The 26,252-nt window shown below is 47.6% G+C and overlaps 1 protein-coding gene across 5 annotated transcripts in view; it reads right to left on the bottom strand.

Moving 5' to 3' along the window:
- The window catches only part of LARP1 (La ribonucleoprotein 1, translational regulator), a 76,083-nt gene extending 54,269 nt beyond the window's left edge, over positions 1-21,814 (bottom strand). For 2 of the 5 annotated variants that reach the window (XM_065555130.1, XM_065555129.1), the window contains exon 1: positions 21,117-21,811. In XM_065555130.1, coding sequence (XP_065411202.1) covers positions 21,117-21,597 — 481 coding nt within the window. In that variant the 5' untranslated portion in view covers positions 21,598-21,811. Of the gene's footprint in view, positions 1-19,969; positions 20,618-21,116 lie in introns of those variants that run through there. The other 3 variants (XM_065555128.1, XM_008170090.4, XM_065555134.1) reach the window with 3 other exon arrangements.
- Between the last annotated feature and the right edge of the window lie 4,438 nt (positions 21,815-26,252).

Genomic DNA, 26,252 nt, shown 5'->3' with positions numbered 1-26,252 from the left:
AGGAGACCCTTTTCCGCACAGCCAGAGGTTCTCCTTTTGAACTTGCTGCATTTACAGTTCTGGGAGTTTGAAGATAGCAGGGTTTCAAGATAAGCTTAACACACAGAGAAAGTAGAGCTGCTGCCTTCAAGGACTCTCTCTGAACCATGGCTTTGCCAGGTCCCAGACTGGCTGCCAGAGTGCAAGACATGGCCATACATAGAAGTAGTAGTGTTTGAGATCAGCCTTTTCCCCATTTACTGTTTTTAAAAAGTGATACTGTGCTTGTAAAAAAACTTAACCGTCGGTTGCATTTTAGGCAACGCTACTTTGTCGGATGAGTTGCATGTATTGAGAACACATATTACTATTACTTACTGCAAATATGTACGCTTGCCCCACCCCAGAGATACTCTATAGGGTCTCTGATACGGCATGTTACAAGCTCCTAGAACAGAAAGAATAATGTCTAGCAGAGCAGCTCTGCCAATCTGTGCACTCTCAATGATTTGCACTAGCACCAGTCCAATAAATCAACCAAAGTCTTGATCATGCCCTAGAGGAGAATCCCATGGAAATCATTCCCTTCTAATGCTGTCAGATGCATTATTACTTACGTAGTTGTAGCACCCAACATCCCAAATCTGGACCCATGATCCAATGGGCTAAACACACAAGATAACATGATACCACCCCCAGCAGTGCAGTCTACAAAGTTCTCATTCCCGGGCACATTCTGAAAGCAAAGAAAAATGGGTTGGGAAAAAACCTGCAAAGGCGAGGTTTACATCCCAGTGCCGAGACCAATCTTTGTAAAACATAAGCAGGATCTGTTATACCCTGCAGCAACTTATCCTAGCTGGAACACGGCACAAGAGAAAACAGCGTCTCATTTTCTTCTTTTGATGACGCCAACAATAAATTTGCCCCAAATGTTAGTTATACAGACCTTGAAAAAAATGGGTTATTTCACTAAAAATCACATTTTTTTTTAGAATACACTGGGGTCTACCCAGTACTTATATAGCCCTCATCACTGTAACAGAGAACCTCACAATCATTAATGGATTTTATCCACACACACAGTGTGAGATAGGGAAGTATTATCCCCATTTTACAGATGAAGAATAAAGGCATAGGATAGATTAAGTGGATTAAGTGACTAGCTCAAAGTCACACAGGGACTTGGTGGCTAAAAGTAGAAATTAACCGCAGGTCTCCTGTGTCCTAACCACAAGGCCACCCTAATGTCAGCCTCTCGCCAACATCCAGATTTCAGTGGCTGTATTCGGTATTTCTAGCAGAAGACCAATGTTTGCTCATTAAAACGTATCTTAAAAAAAAAAGGGGGGGTGCTCTCGCTTGCCCTTATGATTACAGCCTATCACTTCCAAAAGTGGAAAGTGCCCTCACTCTCCCTCAAACTTGCTTTCTTGTCAAAGCCTGCCTACACTGCTCTCCTTACTAATAAGTCCTCAATGCTCTCTCTAACCTGAGCCACTCTCAGTCACGTTTGTCCTAGTTATACTGTGTATGTTCTTTGGGCTAGGGGAGCTCGACTTCCATGTGTTCTGTCAAGTGATGTGCACAGCAACGCAAACACCCACGGCATTATTAATATATGTACACTGGAGACAGCAAGCTTACAAATCAGTTAAAAACTTAAATAATTGAATCAACAAGGAATTTCACATTTTTTTTAAGGAGCTATGGGATCAAATATACGGATTCATGTACCTAGATATCTAATAAAGTGTGTGTCGGACAAGTAAAAATAATTGCACAGTATAACATTCTCTGTGCTACATTTTTATGTTTAAACTTTAATGTAAGGTGTTGAATTATGGTCAATCAAAAATTTAAACCACCCAAAACTTTTAAATTGGAAAGCTTCTTTCAATCGGGATCCTAAAATATGTCTGCTGTGGTGGTTTCAAGGGGGGCGGCCTGGCCTTTATTAGGATTATACAGAGGTGTTTGAATGGGTCAGTAATATATACAGATTGTGTATTCAAGGGGAGGGTCAGAAATTAGAGCTTTTCTTTTTCTCTTTTTTAATAAGCCACCCACAAATGCTGATGCAGTGGAAGATTATACGTTTTTGCTGAGTCAGCCTACAACTGTAATCAACATTCAGAAGTGTAGTTTTGGGGTGTTTTGGTCCCCCCCCCCAAACAGTGCAGCTGGTCTAGTGTATACACACCAGAATGAGCGACAGCTGGGAGAAGTACCTGTGAAAAAGGAATATAGGATACAGCTGGGGTCTGAATTATATTTAGAAGGTTTGGGATTTATTTAGGTTTTCTTAAAACTAAAACAGAGGAAGTCCTTTCTTAACACTGCCAAGTGGAAATTGATGTCAGTGTGTCACTGGCTGGAACCCTCCATCAGTTTAATCACTTTTCATATGAAAGCAGGGATGTTGGGTTTCGGGGTTTATTGTTTTTTTTGGGGGGGGGATTAAGCAAAGGCATTTATAACACAAGCTGTACTGGCTGGACACCCTTGTCATTTCTTACTTTTTAAGCTGGCTTCTATAAGCACATGTAGTGGGGACAAGTGCTTTTTGTACCAGCAGACAGCAGGAAGAGAAAAATACACTTGCAATTTCTCTTCCTCTGTGCAGGGAGCAGGTGGAGGGAACTCATGCAAATCTGGTAATTGTGAGTATAAAGGGACCAGAACTGTCCATGTGCCCAATTACCCAACTCACACTTGCAATCCTATGAGGTGCACAGTTGAGCACCTAAGTTACCTGTAAATCTGATTCCTGAACTAGATGTTGGAGGACTGAACAGACTGGAACCAGCAAGAAACTAGGTAAGCCACCACTGACGTCCCCAGCCTGAGTCACCACTGTTCAGAGGATGTGAAAAGTTGTGCTTATTTTGCAGTGATGTCCCCCCATAGCCCTCCCTCTGCACTTGGAAAGGAAGTTAGAAGGTCCTGTTAGAAATCTGCCGTATTGGTCACTGTTTAGGACATTGGATTTTAAATCCTATCTGCTGTATGGCTGGCTGAGCAGATGGGTGGCAGGAACCGCCCAACAATTTATGCCCCTTCAAAATAAGGGCTCTTTGCAATGGCCAAAGGCAGATGTCGCTCACATTTGCCCTGGCACAAATCTGCCAAAGCAACGGCATCTCTGCAGCAGCACCTCCTCCTTCTCCAGTTCTCAATACCCCTTGATTTGCAGCCATTCACGTGTAGGAAGGCTGAGAACCCCACACTCGTTTCACCTGTGACTAAAAGGCAGACTCGAACTCAGCTTCCCAGAGGTAAGAGCCAGACTTTGAATACAGAGGCAGCATCTCCCTCCTGTCCACAGAGAACAGCCACAGAACTATTAGTAAACCGCACTTGTTTATTTGCAAAGCTGAATAGCAACCTGCTTCGAGGACATCTGCAATCCTGAGGCATGGGAAGCCAAAGGCTGCCTGGCAGGATATCCCTCTGGGATGCACCTTCCCCAGCTCCTCCCTTCAAGCACAACTGACAAGATTAGAAATTAGCTTGCCAATTAGGAACAGCACCTCATGCACCCAGAGGAGTCTAAATCAGGCAACACTTTCTTTTTCCACACCTGCCACAAGGGAAGGCAAGCACAAACGCAGATGGCTGCTAGGTCAAAGACAGAGACAGGGGCTGCTCTCCTAGGAACATGCTTAACAGATTTCCAAAAACTGAGCTTTCCAGGAGAGTCAGACTTTCCCTTGCCAGCCCACCTGCAAACATAGGCAAGGCAGATTAAAAACACGAAGCACAAAAAGACAGAGGCAACTCTAGGTTTTCACATCAATCTGATACTGCCAGGGCCTTATCAAGATATTTGACCCAGACAGGCTCCCTGCCCACCATTTTTTTTCCTGGATACAATCAGATGTCCGCAATCCCGATCACCACACTTGTGCCACACCACATCATTCGAGGACAAATAATCAGCAAGCAGTGGGTAGACAACATCCTAACGCCTGCAAAGCGAGGAAGCACCAGGAAATTTCGGCCTCACGTTTCCTTCCCCTTCCTCTGCACTGGCACTGGATTTTTCAGCTAGGGCCCAAAACCAGAAGCTCTAAACAAGAGCCCAAGTGCTGGCTTTCAAAAAGAAGAATTCCATCATTGCAGGCACAGAGGATGCCTTTTTAGTAGCATCAGCCTTGCCAAAGCGGGCATTCAAAGATGCCAAACAAACGCACGTCCCACCCTATTCAGGGTCTTATACTCCACCAATCAATGCAGTTATCTATGTGCCTGGCCCTACGACAGGAGTGTGGGATAGTTCATAAACTAGGGATTTGTTATCAATGATGGGAAGCCAGCACTGTAACTAGCAAGAGCTTAGGGAGGGCACTACACATCACTCGCAAGACTGATGTGTAAATGTGTGGGCGGGCATGTACACATGCATCTTGTAACAGTTAATGTTTGTACACAACATCAAACCTGGCCACGCCTCCAGTGGCCGGCACCAGAGACCCAAGGCTGGGGCTGATGGGAGCGCTATAAAACTTAAGCAATCTAGGAAGATCTTCATTTTTTAGTGTGTGGTGGGGGGAGAGGAGGGCCCTGATTCCCAATTGTTGTCTGCAGGTTTTGGAAATAGAAAGAACTTGTATGAGAGCCTGGGGCAATAGGGCCTTAAAAACAAAATAAAATGGGAGTCAAAAAGGCCCTTTGCCAGTGCTGCTCTCAGGCCTCCAGAAGAAGGTGACAAGTCCAGAAGGACACTCAACTTGCAAACCTGTGTTACAAAAGGAGGGCATATTCTGTGTGCTACTCCCCTCCTTACTGCAGAAGCAAGCTGCCCATCAGGCTTGTTGAGAACAGTCACTATCCTCCATCAGCACCTTGGTGCCAAATTCAGACCCCCTCGTTTCGTGTCTGCTTTCTATCCACATTAGCAGAAAGGTAAGAGCTATAGCAAAAAAGGCACAATGGGCCTGAATCACCTGGTGTCGGTCCTCCTCCTTCCCTTCTGCCTGGAATGCATGTTCTCTCTCAAACAGATGCCACTTCTCTGAAGAAGAAACTGGGGGATGGGAGTGGCTGAAGAGAAGCTCATTAGGCCTGACGCAAGAGGAACACACCGACTCGTTATTACTGCAATCCACGATTGTAACCGTCAACCTGGTCAGCATTGCCACAAACGAAGCTACGGGAAAAGACAGACTAGTTCTGTACACTACATAGGCCCTTTTCCATCTCATAGGATGGAAAATCTGAACACACCTTATCTCACCTGGGTGTCCCCGCTAGAAGGCACAAGCACCTGCCATAACATCAGCACAGCAACACCTCCTGCAGGTGGCACAGCAATAAGGGCCCTGCAGCACAAAAGAGTGCGACAGAGACCCACACACATTCCAAGTGTCAAACTCTCATCCTTATGGCAGCCAAGTACTTCGCATGTACACACTTTACATCTTCACACCACCACACAAACACCAGCTAATTTGTCCTCGCTATATGCCTGTGGAGTTGGTAACTAAATCACCACCCACATTTTGCAAAGAGGAAGACACAGAAAAGCACCTCTCTTGGACTGCACTGCCTTACTGGGACAGGGACTTGGAAGTAAAATCCTATGGAGTGGTGGGAAGCACCTGGCAAAGGTGGGGACCCACACCACTATTTTCTGCAGAATTGATTGCATTTAAATTTGATTTCATTCCTACTCCTTATGGCTGTGAAGACAACCTTCACAATGCCGTTACGGAGATGCTCCAAGTTACAAATAAACTCCCCCTCTACAAGCAGGTAGGGAGCATCAGAGTATTTTTCAGGGTACCACCTCAGTTTGGATACATACCATTTTACTTCTCCTAGAGAGCCAGGAACAGATAACATTGCTGCTAGGGATGTAAAATATTAAATGGTTAACCGATAAGTATTAATCTGACTTAATATATTGCAGTTGATGTTTAAAACAGATTGGCAGCAGTTCCCGACCCCCGTCATGTTAACGATTAAACAGTTAACGGATATAATTGTAATTGTTTTTTAAAGTACCTGTTTAAACTACATTTACATCCCTAATTACTTCAGCAGTCAGTGCCTGCATGTTACAAACATCTTCAGAACAGTGCCCAATTGACAAGGGGCGAAGCAGGAAACCCAGACCCTAAAGGTTAACATGACCAACTCATTTCCCTTTGGATTCCCTGTCAGTTTCCCACTCCCCTCCCTCATGCCTGTGACTCGCCTGCCATGCAGTCTTTGGGCAGGGTTGATTTAAAGCACAGAAATGCAAGGTTCCATCCAATTCATCCCTAATTTTGAGGAGTCAGGATGCGGGCGTGGGGGAGGGAAAGGAACTTCAAAGTATTTTAAAATTTTCAGCTGATGTTAAACAGAGTACATTTGACCCTTAGCTGGCAGTTGAAATTCAGATTATGGCCCTGAGGTGAAAAGCAGCCTGAATAAAGAGCCTCAGCCCTCTGCTCAGTCATGGTAGGGCCGCCATTTTGGATTGGACACCAAGACTGCAACAGTGAAGGCAGTGTCCGCACTAGAGTTAAACCCACACAAACCGCCCAGCTGCTCCCAAATCCCTCCCCTTTCCTTCCTCACAGTGTCAGAACTTGCAGGGAACTGCTGGATCCCCCACTTATTTCCTGACCTCCTCAAAAGGAGGATTAACTCTCACACATGCCAATTCTCAAGATGTCAGCCCCACGTTCAAAGCCAACGGATCATTCATGCCATTAGAAGAGTATGCCAGTGCACAGGGACCGTTACCGATTTCCTATGGACAACGCAGGAGTAGGAGAGAAACGGATCAAAGCCATTGGACACGTTTTTAATCTAGAAAGGACTTTGGGGTGTCAATCCTGCATTCCTCAGCAACTACCTCTTTCCTTGAGTCCATCTCCCGAGAGCCAAGAACAGCTGAGGCACTCAAACTAGTGTCAGACATTATGCCTAGGCAGGGGAGGTCTCACTTCTGAAACGGACGGGTTATCTACACACATGGAGTTATTCAGGAACAGCTATTCTGGAACAACTCTACCTATGGATATTTTTTTTTCCAGAATCCTGTTTTGCTTAACCCATTGGGATTCCAGAATGAGAGTCCACATATGGAATGACTCAAGAATAGCTATTGTGCTTTAAAAAACTCACCCTCCGCCTTAATCAGAGTCAACTTTTAAGTGGAGACAAGCCCTTACTAGGGTAACCAGATGTCCTGATTTTATAGGGACAGTACCAATTTTTGGGTCTTTTTCTTATATCGGCTTCTATTACCCCCTCCCACCCCCCGTCCCGATTTTTCCCACTTGCTGTCTGGCCACCCTAGCCCTTACTGCCCCGGCTGGTGATCTTTTCAAAGCCACTCCAGGAGGGAAACCACTGTGCAGGGGTGGATGTTTACTTAGGACCATTTGTTAATGAGGCTAGCTGCAATTCCGGCAAGCGGTATAAATGGTGTTTACCCACAGTGCGCTATGCACCTCAAGCTTTGGAGAAGTGAATCATAAAAGCCTTGATGAGGAAAAGGCAAAGCAAAGACAAAAGGTTTTTCCACTGCAGTCTAGGGGCTGCGTTGATTCCATCTGACCGATAAAATAAAGGCGTCTCCAAACAGATAACCCTGTAATTCCAGCACATGCCCAAGAGAAAGTAACGGTATGGTCACGGCTGTTTTTTCTCCCAGCCATTTATCAGTTTTTGTACTGGAGAGTACCGACACTGGATGTTCCCAGCGTTAACCCCTCCCCCACGCCAGGGCCGATAAGACCTGGCAAATTGGATAAGCAGTAAAACCCTGCTGCCCCGGCCATGAAGACAGAGTGCCCCTCTATCGAGACAGGAGCTGAAAAGCTGCAGGGAAAGTATAAGTCAGCTTAGAGGAAAGAGCAAGAGAAAAGTAACGTCTGATTATCATTCCCATGAAGCAGCTGGTGGCCTGGCTCCCTGTCTCAGTCCTTTAATCACCCGTAAGCCTGAAGCGATACCGTTGGAAACATGCAGCCATCCAGGTGGTCAGCAGGAGGCAGTCCCTATATGGAAGTTGGGGAGAGGGGGGCCTAAGGGGGAAAAAACACTGCCAAAAAAACCAGTGCTGCATTGGTTGTACTACTGCATCTTAAAAAAGGAAACAAAATTAAGATGCCTCCACAGATAGTCTCAATAAAAAGGGACAATTTAGGACCAATCCAGCCGTTTTCAGGGCATCAGTGGCTGGTAAACTCTGGAGATTTATCCCACACTCTGATGCCAAAAGAAGGCTTGCCGAGAAGGAGATAGCTAGAAAGCTAGATGGAGAAAAAAAAAATGGGGCTCAGTGGAAGGGAATATTCCAATCTCAAACCCCTGTGGCTAGATTTCCAGCATTCAAATAGAGTTAAAATGTGTTCATAGGCATAGCCAATTACCTCATCGTGGTCATCTCATGGCCTAGGACGGTCTGGGTGACGCACTGGCACTGCCTGCATTAGGACCATGGTTCCAAACATCACTAGTAGCGTTAGCACTCTGCCAGCGACCTGCCCAGGAGCTGAAACCGGCAGAGCTCATTTCACTACTGTGAAAAGACCACCTTGTCAAACATAACTGGGGTGGGGGGCTGGGAAAGCCATGGGTGAAGGAGGCTTTCAGGCAGGCAAGGCACTCAAGTAACCATCTACAACAGGGATTGGCAACCTTTGGCCCGCGGCCCGCCAGGGTAAGACCACGGGTGGGCCGCGCTGGTTTGTTTACCTGCCGCGTCTGCAGGTTCGGCCGATCGCGGCTCCCACTGGCCGCAATTCGCTGTTCCAGGCCAATGGGGGCTGCGGGAAGCAGTGACCAGCACATCCCTTGGCCCACGCTGCTTCCCGCAGCCCCCACTGGCCTGGAGCGGCGAACCGCAGCCAGTGGGAGCCGCAATCAGCCAAACCTGTGGACGCAGCAGGTAAACAAACCGGCCCGGCTTACCCTGGCGGGCCGCGTGCCAAAGGTTGCTGATCCCTGATCTACAACCACTACTAGTTTTTACTGACACCCAAGTGCTACATCACTGCAGTTGCGCCACTGTAGCATCATAGACACTTGCTACAGTAACAGAAGGCGCTTTTCCATTGCTATAGTAAATTTTATCCACCACCACCCCGAGAGGCAAGAAATCTTCCGTTGGCCTAGCAAGTATCTATAACAGGGCTTGGGTCAGCTCAGCGGTGTCTCTCAGGGGTGTGAAGCAATGTAGCTAGATCAACCTAAGTTTCAGGTAGAGACAAGGCCTCAGATAATCCTCCCTCTTGCATATGATTTCTGGTTCTATAGTTTCTCTGAATTATTTCTCCATTTTGTCCTTGTAGGGTTCCAGTTCTGTTGTTGTTAATTAGACCAAGTCAGATTTCCACTGAGACTTCAACTGCAGCGTTATCAGCCTATAATCTGTCAAGTCCCTCTGAAACCTCCTTCAAATTGCTTTTGGAAATGTAGTCCCTTGCTTAAAATATGGGCCACGTTTGCATCAAGTTCCTTCTCGCCATCAGTGCAAATGTCAACACAAGTATTGCACTTTGATGCAAATGAAAAGACACACAATCTTCCCAAGCACGATTGCAACGGCTGTTGGGAAGCCGGCACATCAATCCTCTTTTCACACAACCATCCGTGATGCCAATGGTGGAATTTTTGAACTTTCACAACGTGGTTTAAGAACTTTTATGTATTATTTCTCTCTCAAGGTTTAGGCAGCACGCGGAGCTCAGAATGACTGCACCTGTGAAAAGTTAAATTTTTCTATTTTCGTTGTCTGAACAAATGACAAAAAAAAAATCCCTGATCTAACTTCTCTGCCTTTCTAGCAGAGAAGGCAACTTGTGCACAATATTCTGCTATTTCCTTGTCAGATAAAAGGAACAGCTTTAAGAAGGAATGTGTTTCTCCCCCGTATTGATGGTGGCCACTACTAGGACATTTCTCACGTTCAGCTAACCATCTTCCATTAATGTCATCCTTTATGCTTTCAGTTCTTTGCTTTAATTTTTCTGCCATTTCTTCACTTGCAGTAACTTGTGCACAACTTGAATTTTCCCTGGATGTACTGCTCCAGACAGGTTCAAAGTACTTCAGCCACTTCTTAAAACTTCATCTTGTGCTACACTAGTGGCAGTGTTATCATAGAAGGAAGGCCTGGAACAGGGACTTGAAGATACAATCATGGCTTCCTTTCTAGCATGGTGGTATAAAAAGTGTCTGGCTTGCAGGAACAAATTTGATATTCTTGTTCTTCCAATTACACAGCGAATGTTCCATTTGACCATGAAGACTCTGAAGCGGCTGAGTTTTCTGCACTTTGAGATGAGCACGAATCCCTTCACCTCGTTACTTAACACCTTGAATGTTACTTAAAACTATAAATCAATTTTCGTTACTTCACTCCACTGAATCACTTGCTTGTTTCCACTTCTTCACCTTTAGGCATAGTGAGTCAGATTAGTGTAGTCATTTATGTTTGGTACTCACTAATCACCCCTTTTGCAATATCTGACCAGCAGGTTTCACGTTTACTACAGTTAGAACGAGAAACCCCTATGTGGTGAATTCAAACATTGTGAAGACTTCGGGGGGGACCAATAGTGAACTAGCCAGTTTTGTATAGAATCACACTGTTGCATGCTGTAAGAGGGGCAAAGTTTGCTAGAACTAGAAGCTATGGGAAAGTGGGTAGGACATACAACTCCCCCAATCCCCTTCTCCAAGATCCTATCACAGCCAACTCCACCTAATAGCCATCTCCTATCACCAACAACCTGACTCATTCCTCTTCTCCTGTAGGTTTTTGATAATTCTGTAACCTTCTCGTCTCCTAACATGCTTAATGGGCACAGTAAGAACCCTGATGTTCTCAACACTTGCCTTTTAACCTTTTAGAATAGCTCCAAGTTTTAATTAACATAATTAAATTACAGCCTAATGCATCTAGTATTTAAAAACATACAGGTACTAGACAGTGAGTCCACAAAACACTCTACTACTACTGGGAAGGGGGTGGGCGGGGAGGACAGAAGAGAATCTGCTGGGTCTTTTCACCCACTTGGGAAGGAGAAGGGGTTCCGTGACTGTTTATTAGCAAATAAACTATTCCGTCGCACAGGTCCTCTGCCAGTGCACTGAGGACTGTGAAGTGACTCTAAGAGAGCTGCACACATCACTGCTCAGCTGGAAAAAGTTTGCTCCAAACGTATCCTTGACCCAGACCTCGTCTTCCAAAGCCTCTTTCCCCAACCCCCAAAAGTTAAGTCTGACGCTTTAACCCCACGATACCCGGCTGGCAAACCAAAGTGCAGCAAATAAGACAGTCTACAATTGGCATGAGGGTCAACCTCTTCCCAGCACTTTCTACACATGCCATTAGAGTTCAAATTTCTGTATTTGACTGGAAGAGTAACTGTTGAGCAACAGAACAAACGTTCCCCCTCCATGACCTCCACCTCAGGGGAGCAGGAAACGGACTGTCACCCAAGTTTCCCCACACAAGTTTCTCCCGCCTCTACTGCATTACCAGCACTCCACCACGGCAGGAAGACCGGAAGCTAGGAATGTAAGTAGGCACACATGGCTAGAGAGAGCAATCACACCAGCCACATCTTTTTAAAACACTGCACCATCCACCTCATTCAGATACTATAGAGATGTGCAAATCAGGGACTTGACTCTGCAGACCCAAAAGCACATGCAAAGTTAGCAATACTGGCATTCAACACACATAAAGCGTACCTACTCAAAGGCTGAAAAAAGAAAAACAGACCCTATGTTTCTAAATCAATGGAATTAGTCAAACTACAGCAACTGCTGACATTGCCCGCATCAGCTCATGCTCCCCCCATGGTAAATCCCAGTGCACAGGCACTACTGCATTAAAAGGGTCTTTTCCATTTCTAACTGATTTGATCCGATTAGATCACCCAGTCCAAAAGTGCCCAAAGCCACAGGGAGGTCTTGCAGTGATGGCTGCTCTTCAGTGTTTCCAATGCTGAGTCGCATCAAGTGGGTTTTGAGGATCAGAAAAGAGGACAGAAAATCATCTGCATTTTAAGTTTTAAGTACACTCAGCTGCCGGCCATGTTGCACAGCACCCCAATGCAAGAAAGCTTTGGGAAAATTCCCTCTGCAATGAACTTCTGGAACAAAGCCGTATTAATCAGCTACTAATCTGGTAAAGGTAAGGTACAGATCTGAGACCAAGGTCATTAATTCTCAGCTACCCTCTCTCCCCTTGCATAACATAATACTCCAAGACAGTGTTCCCTCTAGTTTTTCCCCCACACGTGTATGGAATCAATTTCGTTAGGTGCACCAATATGGAGGTGGTATGTGACATCACCTCCATATGGATGCACGTAAAATTCATGTGGCGGGGGTGGGGCTGAGGGGTGCAGACAGTGGGAGGGAGCTCAGGGCTGGGGCAGAGGGTTGGGGTGCGGGGTGGGGGGGGTGAGGGCTCTGGGGTGGGGCCGGAGATGAGGGGCTCGGGCAGAGGGTTGGATGCAGGCTCTGGCTGGGGATGAGGGGTTTGGGGTGCAGGCTGCCCTGGGACTATGGCAAGGAGAGAGGATTCCCCCCGCTCCCTCTCCCCACCACAGCCGCTACAGGGCTGGGGCCGAAGGCTAGACATCTCTCCCCTGGCCGCAGCAGGTCCGAGCCGGGGCGCCTCTCCCCCAGCCGCAGCGGGTCCGGGGCTGGCGAGGAGAGGCATCTCCCTGCCACAGCCTGAGCAGCACTTAATAGGCTGCAGCACGGCTGCACAGTTTACAGGGAACTTGGTCCCCTAACCCAGCAAGCATTGCTTTAGCACAGCATGCAGGACTTCTTACCCCATGTGACAGACACTAATCAAAATACAATGAGGTGCTGGGTAGGGAAGCACAGACCCTTTTCGTTTTTATACCTTATAACCCTCAACAGCTCAGAGCTGTCTTGGAACTGGCATGCTGCAGCCTTCCAGCCCCCAGAGCAGACATTTGCCAGCTTGGGAAGGGGCCCGTGCAGGCATCTGTCCACACTAGTCCTCCACAAGCCATCCCATCACAGTGCAAACCATGTGCTCTTTGCACCCCAGCTAGGAGTTCAGAAAAACATGGCAGTGACATTTTCTGAAAACTTGCCATTATAGGATGAGCCATGTATTTAGAAACATGTGGATACTGAATGTGGCCACAAACCAGCCTCCACAACCATACCTACCAAGCCAGGCATAGGAAGCCATTACACCCTGCACAGTTTCTGTACGGCCACCAGTAGACCCAGTTCTCCAAAAGGCTAATCCCAATTTTCACTCTAGGTTGGGATGGCATTTCAGCCTAGCAGCCACTCTCTCTCTCTCACACACACACCTTCCGTGAGCCAAGACTCCCTCTGCAAAGAACCCTGCTAGCCGACTTATTCAACAGCCACATTCAGCTCCCATTTGTTCTGACCAGAGATGTTCAAACACGCAAACAGCTGTTTTAAATAAGCACTTGTTAACTTGTTACAGACTGTTCTCATCTGCACTCTCCTCCTCGCTTACCTGCTAAGCGGTCATGAGACTATCACTGGCTACCGGATTTTACTTCAATAGCTTCCCCAGATTTACTGTTGAGAATAGACTCACCAGGTACAAAGCTCTGCATAGGTTTTCAGTAGAATTTTAACAAACCCTTGGATTTAGAGAACACAAAGTTGGGACCACAACACTGATCTGAAGTGAAGCACACAGCAAAAGCAGATGCAAACACGAAGAAGTGGAAGAGCACACATTTGTACAAGCAGCCACACATCTACTTTAGGCCAGGTAACAGCACAGGAGATGTCTGGGGATGTTGGAGTCTTGAAGCTACCAGCATAACAACGAGATGTCCTAGCACATCAACTACAGAAGATCTCAGCTCTATAGTAACTGCTCAGCCTGCCCAGTGGATTCACTGAATATGGTTTTATAGCACACCTTCCATACCCAAGAGAGCCTCAGTGGCATACCAAACTAGGAATTAGATCTGCAGACAGTGAAACCAACATATATATGAGCAAACATGGCAACTATTAAGCACTCAGCAACTGGTCATACAGCCTTGGGCATGAGAGCCTGCAATATTAAAACGGAAGGGGGGGGGGGAGAATGAGAGTTCCCCATGGCCACAACGGAAGTGTATGCCAGAGCTGGGAATGAATTAGAACCCAAGTATCCTGATTCATTGAGGTCTTGAGGTTAAAAGGGGGGGGGAGGGGGCACAGAATTGGGAGACCTTGTTCTCTTCCTAGTTCTCTCAAGGGTTAAATGCATGGGCCTCAGCAAGAAAACACCCATGCCTCAGTTTACCTGACAGTAAAATAGGGGTAATACTTATCCCACAGGAATACTGCGAGGCTTAAGTTTGTGTTTGTAAAGCATACCAAGATCCTCTAGTGTCTGGAGTTAGGCAAATACTAAGTTTAATTTTTCACTAAGGTTTACATTTTTCTAAAGTCACCCTTTACAGATGTGGGCATTATCTGCACCTGGAAATATGGTGGCTGTGCCTTTAAAAAAAATTTTTACAGTAAAGTGCAAACACCTGATCTGCCCTTATAACAAGTTCCAGTGGACCTGGAGAAGGGAGGTAGACTTGGAACATTTAACCAAAATTATGAATAAAGGCAGCCCTGTATTTCAGCTACTCAGCACTGAAATGGCGCCCTGTCTAGGATGTTATTTGATGTGCCCCAAATACAATGTCACATTACTTACTGGAATGCCAAAGGATTAGGTATCATAATAGGAAAGGGGGACAGAACCCTGCAACCCAATACCCTTGTTGCCCATTTAGTGTTGCAGACATGTCTGTGCTCAATTCATTTGTGTGTGTGGCTATCAGAAATATTAATGGGTAGGATTTTCAAACGGGCTTAAGTGAGTTAGGTGTCCAGTGCAAATCACAGCCTTAATGATCACCAGTTTCACAATCTGCATGTACCACAGATGTGATGCCAAAAAAAAGTTGGAAAGGTTTAAAGCAAAGATTGATAAGAATCACCTGAATTAATTCCTTCGTACTGGAAATCTAGAGCTTAGCGTCATATCAGGGAGATCATGACTCCCAGCAACAAGGGGTTACGAATCAGCTCTCACTTGAATACACTGCATTCCCCAACCTTCCCTGAAACAAACAGTGCAGAACAGAGCAAAGGTCCAGAATAAAGCTGAAGGGCATCGGTGTGTGGGGGAGGAGAAAAAGCCCTTTAACCTTTCAGGGCAGGAAGTTCCAGTCCCCTTACGCAAAAAGTTGCTCAAACCTGAGTTGTGGGATCAGGACTAAAGGATAGTTCAGAAGAAATGAAATCAAGGGGAACAGAGCTCTTGCTGTGACGTTAGGTCTTTGTTTCAACAAAGCCAACAGTGCTACGCAGCTACATGCCATGACAGAAGAAGAGTTGCCCAACACTTTGGAGATCAGCGCGTGCTGGATTACCAAGCGTTGGCTACTCGGCACAATAGCAGTGACTAACTTTCTTGTGTCTAATGAAAAGTTATCTAGATGAAAACGTGCCAACGGCAAAGCAATTTTCTCACTTGTGTCTCGTCTCCCTGGCGGATGCTGGTTCCAAGTGCTTCTCCCCAAACCTTTGTGGGACGCATCCCCATGGACAGTCGGGGAGGGATGAAAGGGAGTGTAATTGCAGTGTAGGTTTATGCTACCTCTTCCCGCACCGCACCTCTCATGCGGCAAGTTAGCCTCAGCTGTGCTTACCCACACATTATTTTATGCCCTTTCCAACAGTCAGTTGACATTGATGCATGTGACAAGGAACTAAGAGGGGTCTTTTGGAAAGCTTGATTTGGCCTTCAATATCAGCTAGAAAGAGAGCATACACCAGACAGTGAGCTAGTAACGGCATTAAAAAAAACAAACAAACAAACAAAACCCACTACAGGCTACATCTACACTAGAAAATGCTGTACAGGTTTTCCAGCAACAATGCACTTGCACCAGGGCAAGTAATAGCGTAAGAGCTAGTGTAGACAGAACTCAGACATTTTTGACACTGCCATGAAAACCCTGCAGGTCTTGGCTTCAACAGAGGCCGTAAAATATAAAGTACAGTAGTTCTTCAAGAGCAATAAGTACCTTGATACAATGTTTCTTTAAGCAAGTGCAGCAGTTTTTCACAACTGGGTGCTAGAAACACTTGAACCCGGTGCACAGTAGTGCTTACATCATTGCTAACGCTGTATGCAGCTGCACAATTGGGGGAAGATTTACACAAAATAGTTTAGGAAGAGATTTGTTAAAGGCTTCTCCTCCGGCCATATTCCTTTTCTCCAAAAAGTTATCTAGAGATAAAGAAAATCTTGATGTATTTGAAGTTTATATATAAAGTTTGGTGTATAGCCACCTCTGGAAACACAAAAGCACTACTCTTTTCCTTAGCAAGATATTTTTCCTTTCTTCTGTAGACACGCTATTATTATAGGGTTGTCTATGCAAGATAAAACCTAGACTTTGTTTATTTAGACTCTAAAAGTGCACACGTAGTAAGTCCTGTACCAAGGGGCTACAATTACCTGGATCTTGTTACAAGACCGCAGAAAAAGAAAAGAAACCATCACCGGTCTTGCCAGAATCCCTGTAAGTTATGAGACCATTCAGATACAAGTCTTACTGCATTTGACAAACATTACCATTGTGCTAATCTTTAAGAGCCCAACTAAATATTTCCCCTGGCTTCCTTATACCTCTAAGTCACTCCCCAGATGAATGATTACTCAAAATTGTAGGCAAGGAGATTTTCTGAGCATACAATACTAACAGAATCTGAGCAAATTCACTTCTTCTATGCCCTAACATTTTTACACCAACATTTTTCTGATCTAACCTCTTTCCTAGAAGTCCAAAAAGATTTAATCATTCAGCCACAGCCCTCACTCCTGCACGGCACATGCCCTAAAAAGGCATCTCAGCAGGTGCAGTAGCTCTTCACCTTTGGAGATCCTGCTGTAAATCCTGCTTTACAGTATCCCGCCAGAGCCCGAGTACACATACCCCTCAAAGCCACTGTACAACATGGGACAACTAAGCAACTGTGTGTGTGGGAAATGCCCCAAACTGGAACTGTGGGGGGTGTTGCAAGTCTGGATTAAAATACCATCAGCAGAGAACTGTATCTAGAAGCTTAGATCCTGAGCACAGGCCTTTGTCTAAAGAGCGTCTTTAGTCACCTAATTCTGTTATACTGTCTTATAGCATGTGCATGAAGGAGTTAAAATGATTTTTCTTACTATTTAAGGCCCCAAAGTCTGCAAAGGCAATTTATGTGGAGGGAGCCTTGTACCTCTGCAGAGCTCTGCCCATGTCCACAGGTCTCCACAAGGGATGGGGTGACCAGACAGCACATGTGAAAAATTGGGACGGGGGTGCGGGGGTAATAGGAGCCTATATAAGAAAAAGACCCAAAAATCAGGACTGTCCCTATAAAATCGGGACATCTGGTCACCCTAACAAGGGCTCACCCAAGCAGATTAGCTTGCAGGGATCGGGTCTAGGATACTTTATGCTTCTAGAACTTAAATGCAGCTTTGAAAGCAATTTTACAGTAAGTTTCTTAGTCATTCTGGGTATTTTGAAAAATAACTTAAAGCTGCTTCAAATATTTGAGCTTCAGAATGCCACCATTAAACATGTGCAAAAAATCAATTTTCTTGGAAGACCTTTAAAGGCTGTTTTAACATGCAACCTAAAAACTTTACCTAACCCACATGTATCTGTGAAATGGGCATACAAGCTTTGTAACGTTCCAGGAGCTTTTGGTGAGTGTAAGAAACCCTCTACTACAAGTTGTTAAAGAACTTTTTTAGCTGTGACTGAAACCTACAAATGCTAGGAAATATATTCAAGATGAAGCCCATCAGGGAGCTCTCTGCCATGAATTTGTCCATTTGGGTAGTTTAGGACAACCATGTTAGGAGAAAAAAGGTGTTTATTTTACAAAAATAATAATATTTTACAGTTAGTTAATAGGCAGCAAAAGAAACAATGCCCCAAGAGCAAAAGAGCGGAATAATACTGACAAGGCCTGTATTGTGTGAACTATAGGCAAGGCTGCCAAGCTCCAGAAAATGCCACACTAGTCAATTTCACCATTTAACACCTTAAGGAATACTCTGATTCTGAGTGGAACAGAATTCAGGTTGTTACAATATTATTTCCTTTCAACAACTAATTTTCCCCACAAGAATAAGTTGTGGAGTTTCTCCCCCCCCCCCCCCCAGAAAAACCCAGTAGTGTGGCAATTCAAGTGCTTAACACTGGTTGCACCTTTCTTGAAGCACACGTTCTCTCCCCCTCCCCCCCCCCCCCCCCCCCGCCAAAGAAAAAAGTTTTCCCAGCCTGATAACAGGACCAATACCAAAACATGCTGTCTTTTGTCCTTTAAAACCTGAAATATTAATGCAGAAGAGATGAAGGCAAGTCAAAAGACATTTATTGCAGATCTTGGGTATACTTTCAAGCCATTCTCACCAGAAGTACTGTATGTAGGCCTATAGCTTTAGAGTTTAGGATAAATAGTGTAATTCACAAAGCTCTACATACATGATATGCACAGAAATTAGTATATGAAGTCTTATGTTCTGCTTACATCACAACCACCTGGATCAGCCTTCTGAATCACAAAATGTTTGTACTGCAAATTGAAAACGCAACAAGTGCTAAACTCTAGAGAATGGCCATTACCAAATATGGCCCAACAAGGCAGCATTATGAATCCTCACCTCCGCATGAAGGTGTAAGGAGATCAGCTTTAGGTCATACAACAAGAAGTAAACTGAGGCAGCAAAACAGTCAGAACTTTGTTAAGACAAGTCATTCTTATACCATCCCATGGTTTCACAGACTAAAGCAGTTTGACTCCATGGAGATTTTTGTTGTGCACTATTAAGTTATCTCCTATGTGCTTTTCCCCACTAAAAAAAAGTATTCCAAGCAGATACTGCAGAGCTGTCCATCTTCCAGAGATCAATAACTATGATGATTCATCATGTTAGACGGTACCAACTTTTGCAAAATGATGGCACACGCACTGATGAGAAACCAGATGTCATAGCTGGGAATGTAATTTAAAGTTTGCAAGGGAAGGCTGAAAAATTAAAGCGCCCTCATAAATGAGATATCCATTTAAAATTCTCAGTATTTTCTCCTGGTATGGGTTCCCTTCATGCTATAACAGTTTATTTCTCCTGATGGAAGTAATATCTATTACAACGTGCAAGAAAATGCAAAGCGTTCAGCATTTCCAATCTTGGCCTAAAAAGAATGGTGGGAGGAAGAATGCACAATTTAAAAGGCAGTTGTTACTAAACTACAACTGAACCACACACACACACACAGACACTCACACATCCCAGTAACTTTTGGGGGAAAGAGGGGCTGAAGTTACACCACAGAATCAGCATTGCAACATGCACGATTACCAGAAAGCTACTCGGAATTTCCTTTGGGCCAAGGATTTATTCCAAAAGGGGCCGGGGAGGGGGGGGGGGATACGGGGGGGGTTGTTTGTCCAGCATATTCACCCTCCCTTTCCCATCCTCCACACAGATTCAATGCTGGGAAGAGAGGATTACACACACCAGTTTATTTCCAGCTCTGGAACTGCACAGAAATGAAGGACTGAGGCCTACATGTCACTGTGCCAGCAAAGCAAGGGAGACAGGAGTCAAGGGCCCGGCCGCATTCAGCTACAGAGGAATACGCACACGTGGGGAGGAGGGAGAGAACTACCTTTCGCACACACGCAGGGCGCTGTGAGCACGGAGAACACGTGGGGGTTAAGGGGAATCCCCCCCCCAAAAAAAGGTGTAGCGTGCTCCGATCAATGGTGCACTGGATCAGACATGAAAAGCAGGGTACGGAATGGGGGGGATGGGCCAGGGCTGGCAGATTCCCTCCCCCCTCGCGCCCCCTCCAGCACAGCTTGTCTGTCACTCTCTAAGGCTTTGCAGATTCTTGCTGGGGCGCAAATCGGCGGGAGAGGGGGCGATTCGTACCGGGAAAGGGGGCGAAGGAGAAGGCCCCGCGGTGAGCCGGGGGGAAGGAGGGGGGAGGAGAGAATCACATGCTCGCAGCAGAAGAAACCACGTTGTCTTTACTGCTGCAGTGGAATGCCGGGAAGGGGAGGAAGCGCCGAGCGCAGCCACCCAGCCCCACACACGCTGCCCAGATCGAACGCTCAGTCCTCCGCCGTGGAACGTTCGCACCGCGGCCTGGAACGTTGCAACAGCGCCGTGGAACCTTCGGCCTGGAAGCAGCCCCCCCGCCGCAAAGCCGCATGGCCGGGCCGGGCCGCTCCGCCGGGGCTGGGCTCCGCTCCCCCTCCCCCGCGCACACATGCTCTCCGCCCTCATGGCTCCCACAGGCTGCAAGAAGCCTCCCCTTTCCGGAGAGAGCCGGGGCTGCTACAGAAATCCTAAATCCACGTTCCCCAGATGACCCCCCCACACCCACCCCTCGTGCGTCCGGCTAGGATTAAGGCGGAGAGCGGCGGCATGCGACCGCCAAGGCCATATGACACGTTTAGTTCTCCCCACGCCGGGTTACAGCCAGCGAGTCCCCATATTCTTGGCACCCTGGCAAACTTTGGCACTCGAATCCAGACAGCTGGCGAGGGCATGGGGGGGGGCTCTTTCTTTTTCTGGTCCAGGCCAAATAGACTCATTCAGCATTTACCATATGGGAAATATGGCAACGCTGAACGGCGGGGGGGGGGGGGGGGGGGGGGAGTGATCTATTCCGAACAAACCTCCCCCCCCCCCTTCCATACACACACACACACACACACACAGACGAGGGCCCCCTTCTCAGCATTTTTATTGTGTCCCTGGGTGGGGGGAAAAGGCCTTTCATTAAAAAGGCAGCTGCTGTGTGCCCTGGGCGAGCGTGTGCCAGACCGAGGCCTTGCGATCACGCTTCCCTCCGGCTGCCCCCAGCCCCACGCACCCCACCCAGGCTTACTCCCCCAGCTAGTGCACCGGGGCTGAGCGGGGACAGGACCCCAAGGCAGGGGGTCGATCCAACAGCGACGGAGCCAACTGGGGTGGGGTTGGGGGGGGAAGAGAACAAAAACCCCCGAGTCACCGTACTGCAGCCCAGAGATCCCTCCCCCCGCCGCGGCTCAGGGTCACCCCCCGGACCCACCTGGGGGGGACTGTCCGTTGACGGTGACCACGGCCACCGGGGCGTTTTTAGTCCAAGGGTTCACCTTGGGCGGGGGGGCCTCGATGAATTCCTTGCGCCCGCCTCCTCCCTGCTCGCCGCCTTCCTCGCCGCCGCTGCTGCCCCCCGCCTCGCCCAGCAGCCGGTTCTCGCCCCCGGCGCGCTGCTGCAGCAGGTTCTCCTTCTCCTGGTTGTTGCTCTCCTCCTTCTGCTGCTTGATGCTGGGGGGCTTGGGCGCCGCGCTCCGCCGGGGCGGCTCCCCCGCCACGCCGCCGCCGCCCCCCTTGGGGCAGCTGTCCGGGGCGCCCCCGCGGCCCTCCTCGGCGGTGGCCTTCTCCCCGTGGGGCATGAGGGGCTCGCCCTTCTCCCGGGCCCCTTCCTGGGGCTTCTTGATGAGCAGCCCGTGCTCCTCGGCGGGCAGTAGGGGGTTGCCGGGCAGGAGAGCCTCCACCTGGGTCGCCATCGGCGCCCCCGGCCGGCCGCCGCGTCCCCCCCGCTCCGGCTCCAGGCGCTCCCCCCGCCGGGCGGGGCCCTGCTCAGCCGCACGCAGCCCGGAGCAAGTGGGGGGGCCCCCTGCACCAGCTCCCCCTCCCGCGGCACCCCTCCAGCTGCAGCAATATGGAGAAGCACGGAGACCACGCGACTGGCACGGGAGCGCGCGCGCGCACCCACCCCCCCTTCCTCGCGGCCGGCCTGCCGCCGCGCGCGCACGTTCCAGCGCCAGCTCCGCCTCGGCGGGTGGGGGGCGCGCACGCCGAAAGGGGGACGGCCCCGGCCGGCGGCGCGCACGCGCCTGATGCAATTCGCGGCGGCTGGAGGAGCGCCTTAAAGGGGCAGCGCCTGCGGGAGGGGGAGGAGCCCGGGGGTGCGTCTCCAGCCTGGGCTGGCACCAGCACCCTGGCTGCTGGCCTGGGCTGCTCCAGCCTGGGTGCTTGCTCTCCTCCTGCACCCCAGCGCCCCTCTGGGCAACCCCAGGCTGCTCCCCAGCATCTCCCCCTTGGGTGGCCAGAGGTCCCGATTTTATAGGGACAGTCCCACTTTGGGGGTCTTTTTCTTATATAGGCTCCTATTACCCCCACAACCTGTCCCGATTTTTGCTGGTCACCCTCCCAGCCACCCAAAGCTCCTGGTCCCTGCACTCCCCAACCCCTAGCTGTCTCTCTATGCCCAGCACGCCCCTTGGCATCGCAGCGGGGGACAGTTTTAGGGGCAGGAAGAAGGTCAGGAATGGGAAAGACAGCTCAGGATTTGAATAGTTGGTCATCCTGCTTTAGTATTCTCCCTTGTATACAGGTACATACATTTGAAGAGGTTATGCTAATTATCAACTAATCTTCAGTATTTTCCATACCAGACATTTCAAACCACTGTATAATTTAACTGTTATTGGTGGTTGTCACCATGATCCTTCCAAACTAACATGGTTTCCATCAGATTTAATGCAGTTCACCGGGGAGGGAGGGGAGTAGGACTTAAAACCAAAAAAACAATGTAAGAAATGGGATGGTGTGGGGGGCTGCCACAGCCAACAAGACCTGTCTAATACCGCAGTGATTCTCAGTAAAGGCATCCTATAATCACGACAAGCCTCATGTGATCCCATATTCTATATTTAATAGATAAGGCAATGCTTTACTTCTCTACAGCACTACCTTTCATCTAGAAGAACTGGTATTTAATGTATCATAGGAGCTGCGCTCAGAGAGTCGAGGCACCCCTAGGAATATTGAAAGCACGACAAGTTGCAGCAACAATTTAGCTTCGAGGTAGTGGTGCATGGAAAGAAGGGAAGAGAGGAATTTTAAAGTTAGCTGTTAGGAAGAAAGGGGAAAATGAAAGAAAAGTAATGAAACAAAAATAGGAAAGAAAAGACATTAGACAAAGTCTTGGACAAAGAGAGGAACTTTGCACCTTATTTTGAAGGGCAATAGAGGTTAAAGTTCTAACAGACCCGCAGCGGGACTTTCAAATGGCCAAGAACCCTCCACTGAGAATGTCTTGCCTCCGGCTCTCAAGAGTACTTGTAACCCATTGGTCATTATGTCCCCTTCTGCACCCGATTCACAGAGCATGCAAGTCCATTACGGCCTCCAGCTCCGAACCTGGCTCTTAGCTCAAGCTGTAGAAACATGTGCTTTCAGCTCTGGAGGTCTCCAATTCAATTCTCCATGTGGTGTCTGCACAGAGAGACACCTAGGCACTGTTGTCAGGAGCCGTTCAGATGGCATGGTGGCCCACAGGGCAAGAGAAGGGTCCTAGGGGTTCCTCTAACCTACCCCAGCCGGCAATTGCCCGAGTGCACTGTGCTTCCACCATGCTAGAGCTTGATGTGGAAATAGGACGGGACCCAGCTATGCTGGCTCTGTGCCAGCTGATAAGTCCCCCCCACACACTGGGAGAATTCGCAGCTGGCCAAATCTAGATGATTTCTGACCCCTCTGTGCTGCCAAAGAGGCACAAAAGAATCAGAACCCAGAGGGCAGTTTGGTTTGTGGTCTCGAAGACAAATAGGGCATTATAAGATTAAAACCAACAACTTCAATAGTGTCTAAAACCAAACCGGAAGCAATGCAGCGTGTGGGGAACGGGGATAACATGCTCATTTAGATCTGCTGCATTTTCCCCGCTAGCTAAAGGTTCCCAGTTATCTTAAGGGTCAGCCCTAAGTAAAGTTCACGGTAACAGTACAACCTAGCGGTGCCAAAGTTGTGCACGACTGTGGTGACATCAGCAAGAAAAGGTGGCAACCTCCCAGCTAGGAAAAGAATGTGGGACCAACCACTGTCGCCATCTAGGAATCCAAGAGCACTTGGGTGGTTGGACAAGCAAGAGGCACAGAAGTGCGCCAAGATTGTGAACGTCTTTGGCACAGAGCGGGCAAACTCCAGCAAGAGATGGAGTCATTACAAGGCCCTGTCAATTTCTCTACTTGTGCTCCCCGCCCCGATCATCATCACCTCTCTCTTATGTGGATGAAGTCTCAGCCAGTTCATTCTTACTGAAGTCCTTGGCCAGGCACTGGAAAAGCAAGGAAACTGCAAAGTCTGGATCTGATGAAAAGGACACAGATGTGAGTGTCGCCAGCACTGAAAATTTCTCAGTCTGCTCTAGCTGCTTCAAACAAACAATAAACGGGAGGGGGTGACAAAATGCAACCATATGGGGTCCCACATGAGAAAGCCACTGGGGCTGGGGGAGAGGGGAAATGAATCCTTACCCACCGCCATCCTCAAGAACCTGACAAGTGATGCCTTCCTGCTGACCCCACATACAGATAGCTCACATGTAAAAACTTGACTGTCCAGGTAGAAGCGGCTGTCAAATTACAGCTACAAAATTGCAAGGAATACCTACAGCCACTGCAACTGATCCTATTTACCCTCCCTTAATTCCAGCCCCATCGTAGTCATTTGTCATGTCTATGCCACACCTAAGCGTGTCACTATAACAATCTGCTCTGCACTGGACAGTCATAGAAACCCACCCTCAGGGGAAAGGGTGCCATTCGGATGAGACTATTTCCAGGGCGTGGTGCAAGTGATAGATAGGTATCTCAGGAGCTTGATCTGTGTGTGCTAAAAGGAACGAGAATACTGCTGCCGCTCTCACCGCCTCATTTCTGCTTATGTAATACTTACCTGTCAGTGTTTTTTGGGCACAGCTGTTTCTATATATAGTCTGCAAAACTAATGCCTGGATACCAAAAGATGATGTGTTTATGATTATGCTCTCAGGCCCAGAAAAGAAGGAGCGTGGAGACACACATACTGGGGTCCTTGCCCATAACTAGGGCTGTAGGCACTACAGTAATAACAAATAATAAATATAGGACAGACACACTCAAACATACATTATGCACAAAAACAGTATACAGAAACACACAACATTGTCATGCACACACACACACAAATATGCACGATACTTCCACACATTTTATTTCAGTCTCTTCCTCCTCTAGTGTGATGTTCAGAAGATGGGAGGTTACCACCCCAGCAGCACCTCTATATTTTAAGCTGTCATTTCCATTGCAAACTTTGGTTTTCAACGGGTTAGTTATTCAGCAGTTTTTTTTAATTTGGACTGAAATGTCTGGGAGTTTCTATGGTAAGAGTATAAAAATCTGAAAACATTTAGCCTAAGTTTTGCCCTGTACAACCTGTGTCTATTTACAGAGAGTATATTATTTACAGAGCACTGTCTGTGTCGAAGTTATTGGCATTTAGGTCTTTTACCTGCCTGTTCTAGTGCTTACATTAATAGGAGGAGATGGTCTATGATAAACTGTATTGCTATAACCCATATGGACCAGCCAAACAGCTGCTCTCGTCTTCATGGTTCTGCGCGTGATCACCTCTGAGTCCCTGTTAGCAGCTTTAGAGACTGCTCCAGGAAAAACATAAATAAGGTTTGTTTACATTTAAAGTAAATGTTGGTGAGGCTTTGTAAGAACAAACCTGATGGAATGGCGGCGGGAGAGAGAGGGGCTAACCTTTTAATGCTCCACCGCGATCACTGAGCTGGGGAACGTACCATCAATCCCACTGAAATGCACTGGACTCTCCACGTGGAGTGGAAATGTGAAGCTTGAAGAACTAACAGCAGTGCTTTCTTTGCTGTATTTCAGCACTGAATGCACACGGAACGGCAGCATTCCCGCTGAAGTGCCCTGCTTTAGAGAAAAGCAACAGAGGGGCCTGTGGCACCTTTAAGAGTAACAGATGTACTGGAGCATAAGCTGTCGTGGGTGAATGCAGAGGCATCCGACGAAGTGGGCATTCACCCACGAAAGCTTATGCTCCAATACATCTGTTACTCTTAAAGGTGCCACAGGACCCTCTGTTGCTTTTTACAGATCCAGACTAACACGGCGACCCCTCGGATACTTGACTGCTTTAGAGAGTTTATCTGCCAATTTCATTGAGATTCTTAGGGCCAAATTTGCAAACAGTGGTGCTCAAGTGGTACATTCAGAACCCGTGATAGTGCTCTCAGTTACCTGTTATCATGTGTGAGTTAATGCAATTTTGGTACAGAATTTGGCCTTAAGGATGAACTGTAAAGCAATGAAAAATGAAGGCTAGATTTAAGTACTAAATGACTCCATTAACCAGGCTGTGT

The sequence above is a fragment of the Chrysemys picta genome, chromosome 8 (assembly GCF_011386835.1).
Source record: "Chrysemys picta bellii isolate R12L10 chromosome 8, ASM1138683v2, whole genome shotgun sequence".
NCBI lineage: Eukaryota > Metazoa > Chordata > Testudines > Emydidae > Chrysemys > Chrysemys picta.
This window is presented reverse-complemented; position numbering and strand designations above follow the sequence as displayed.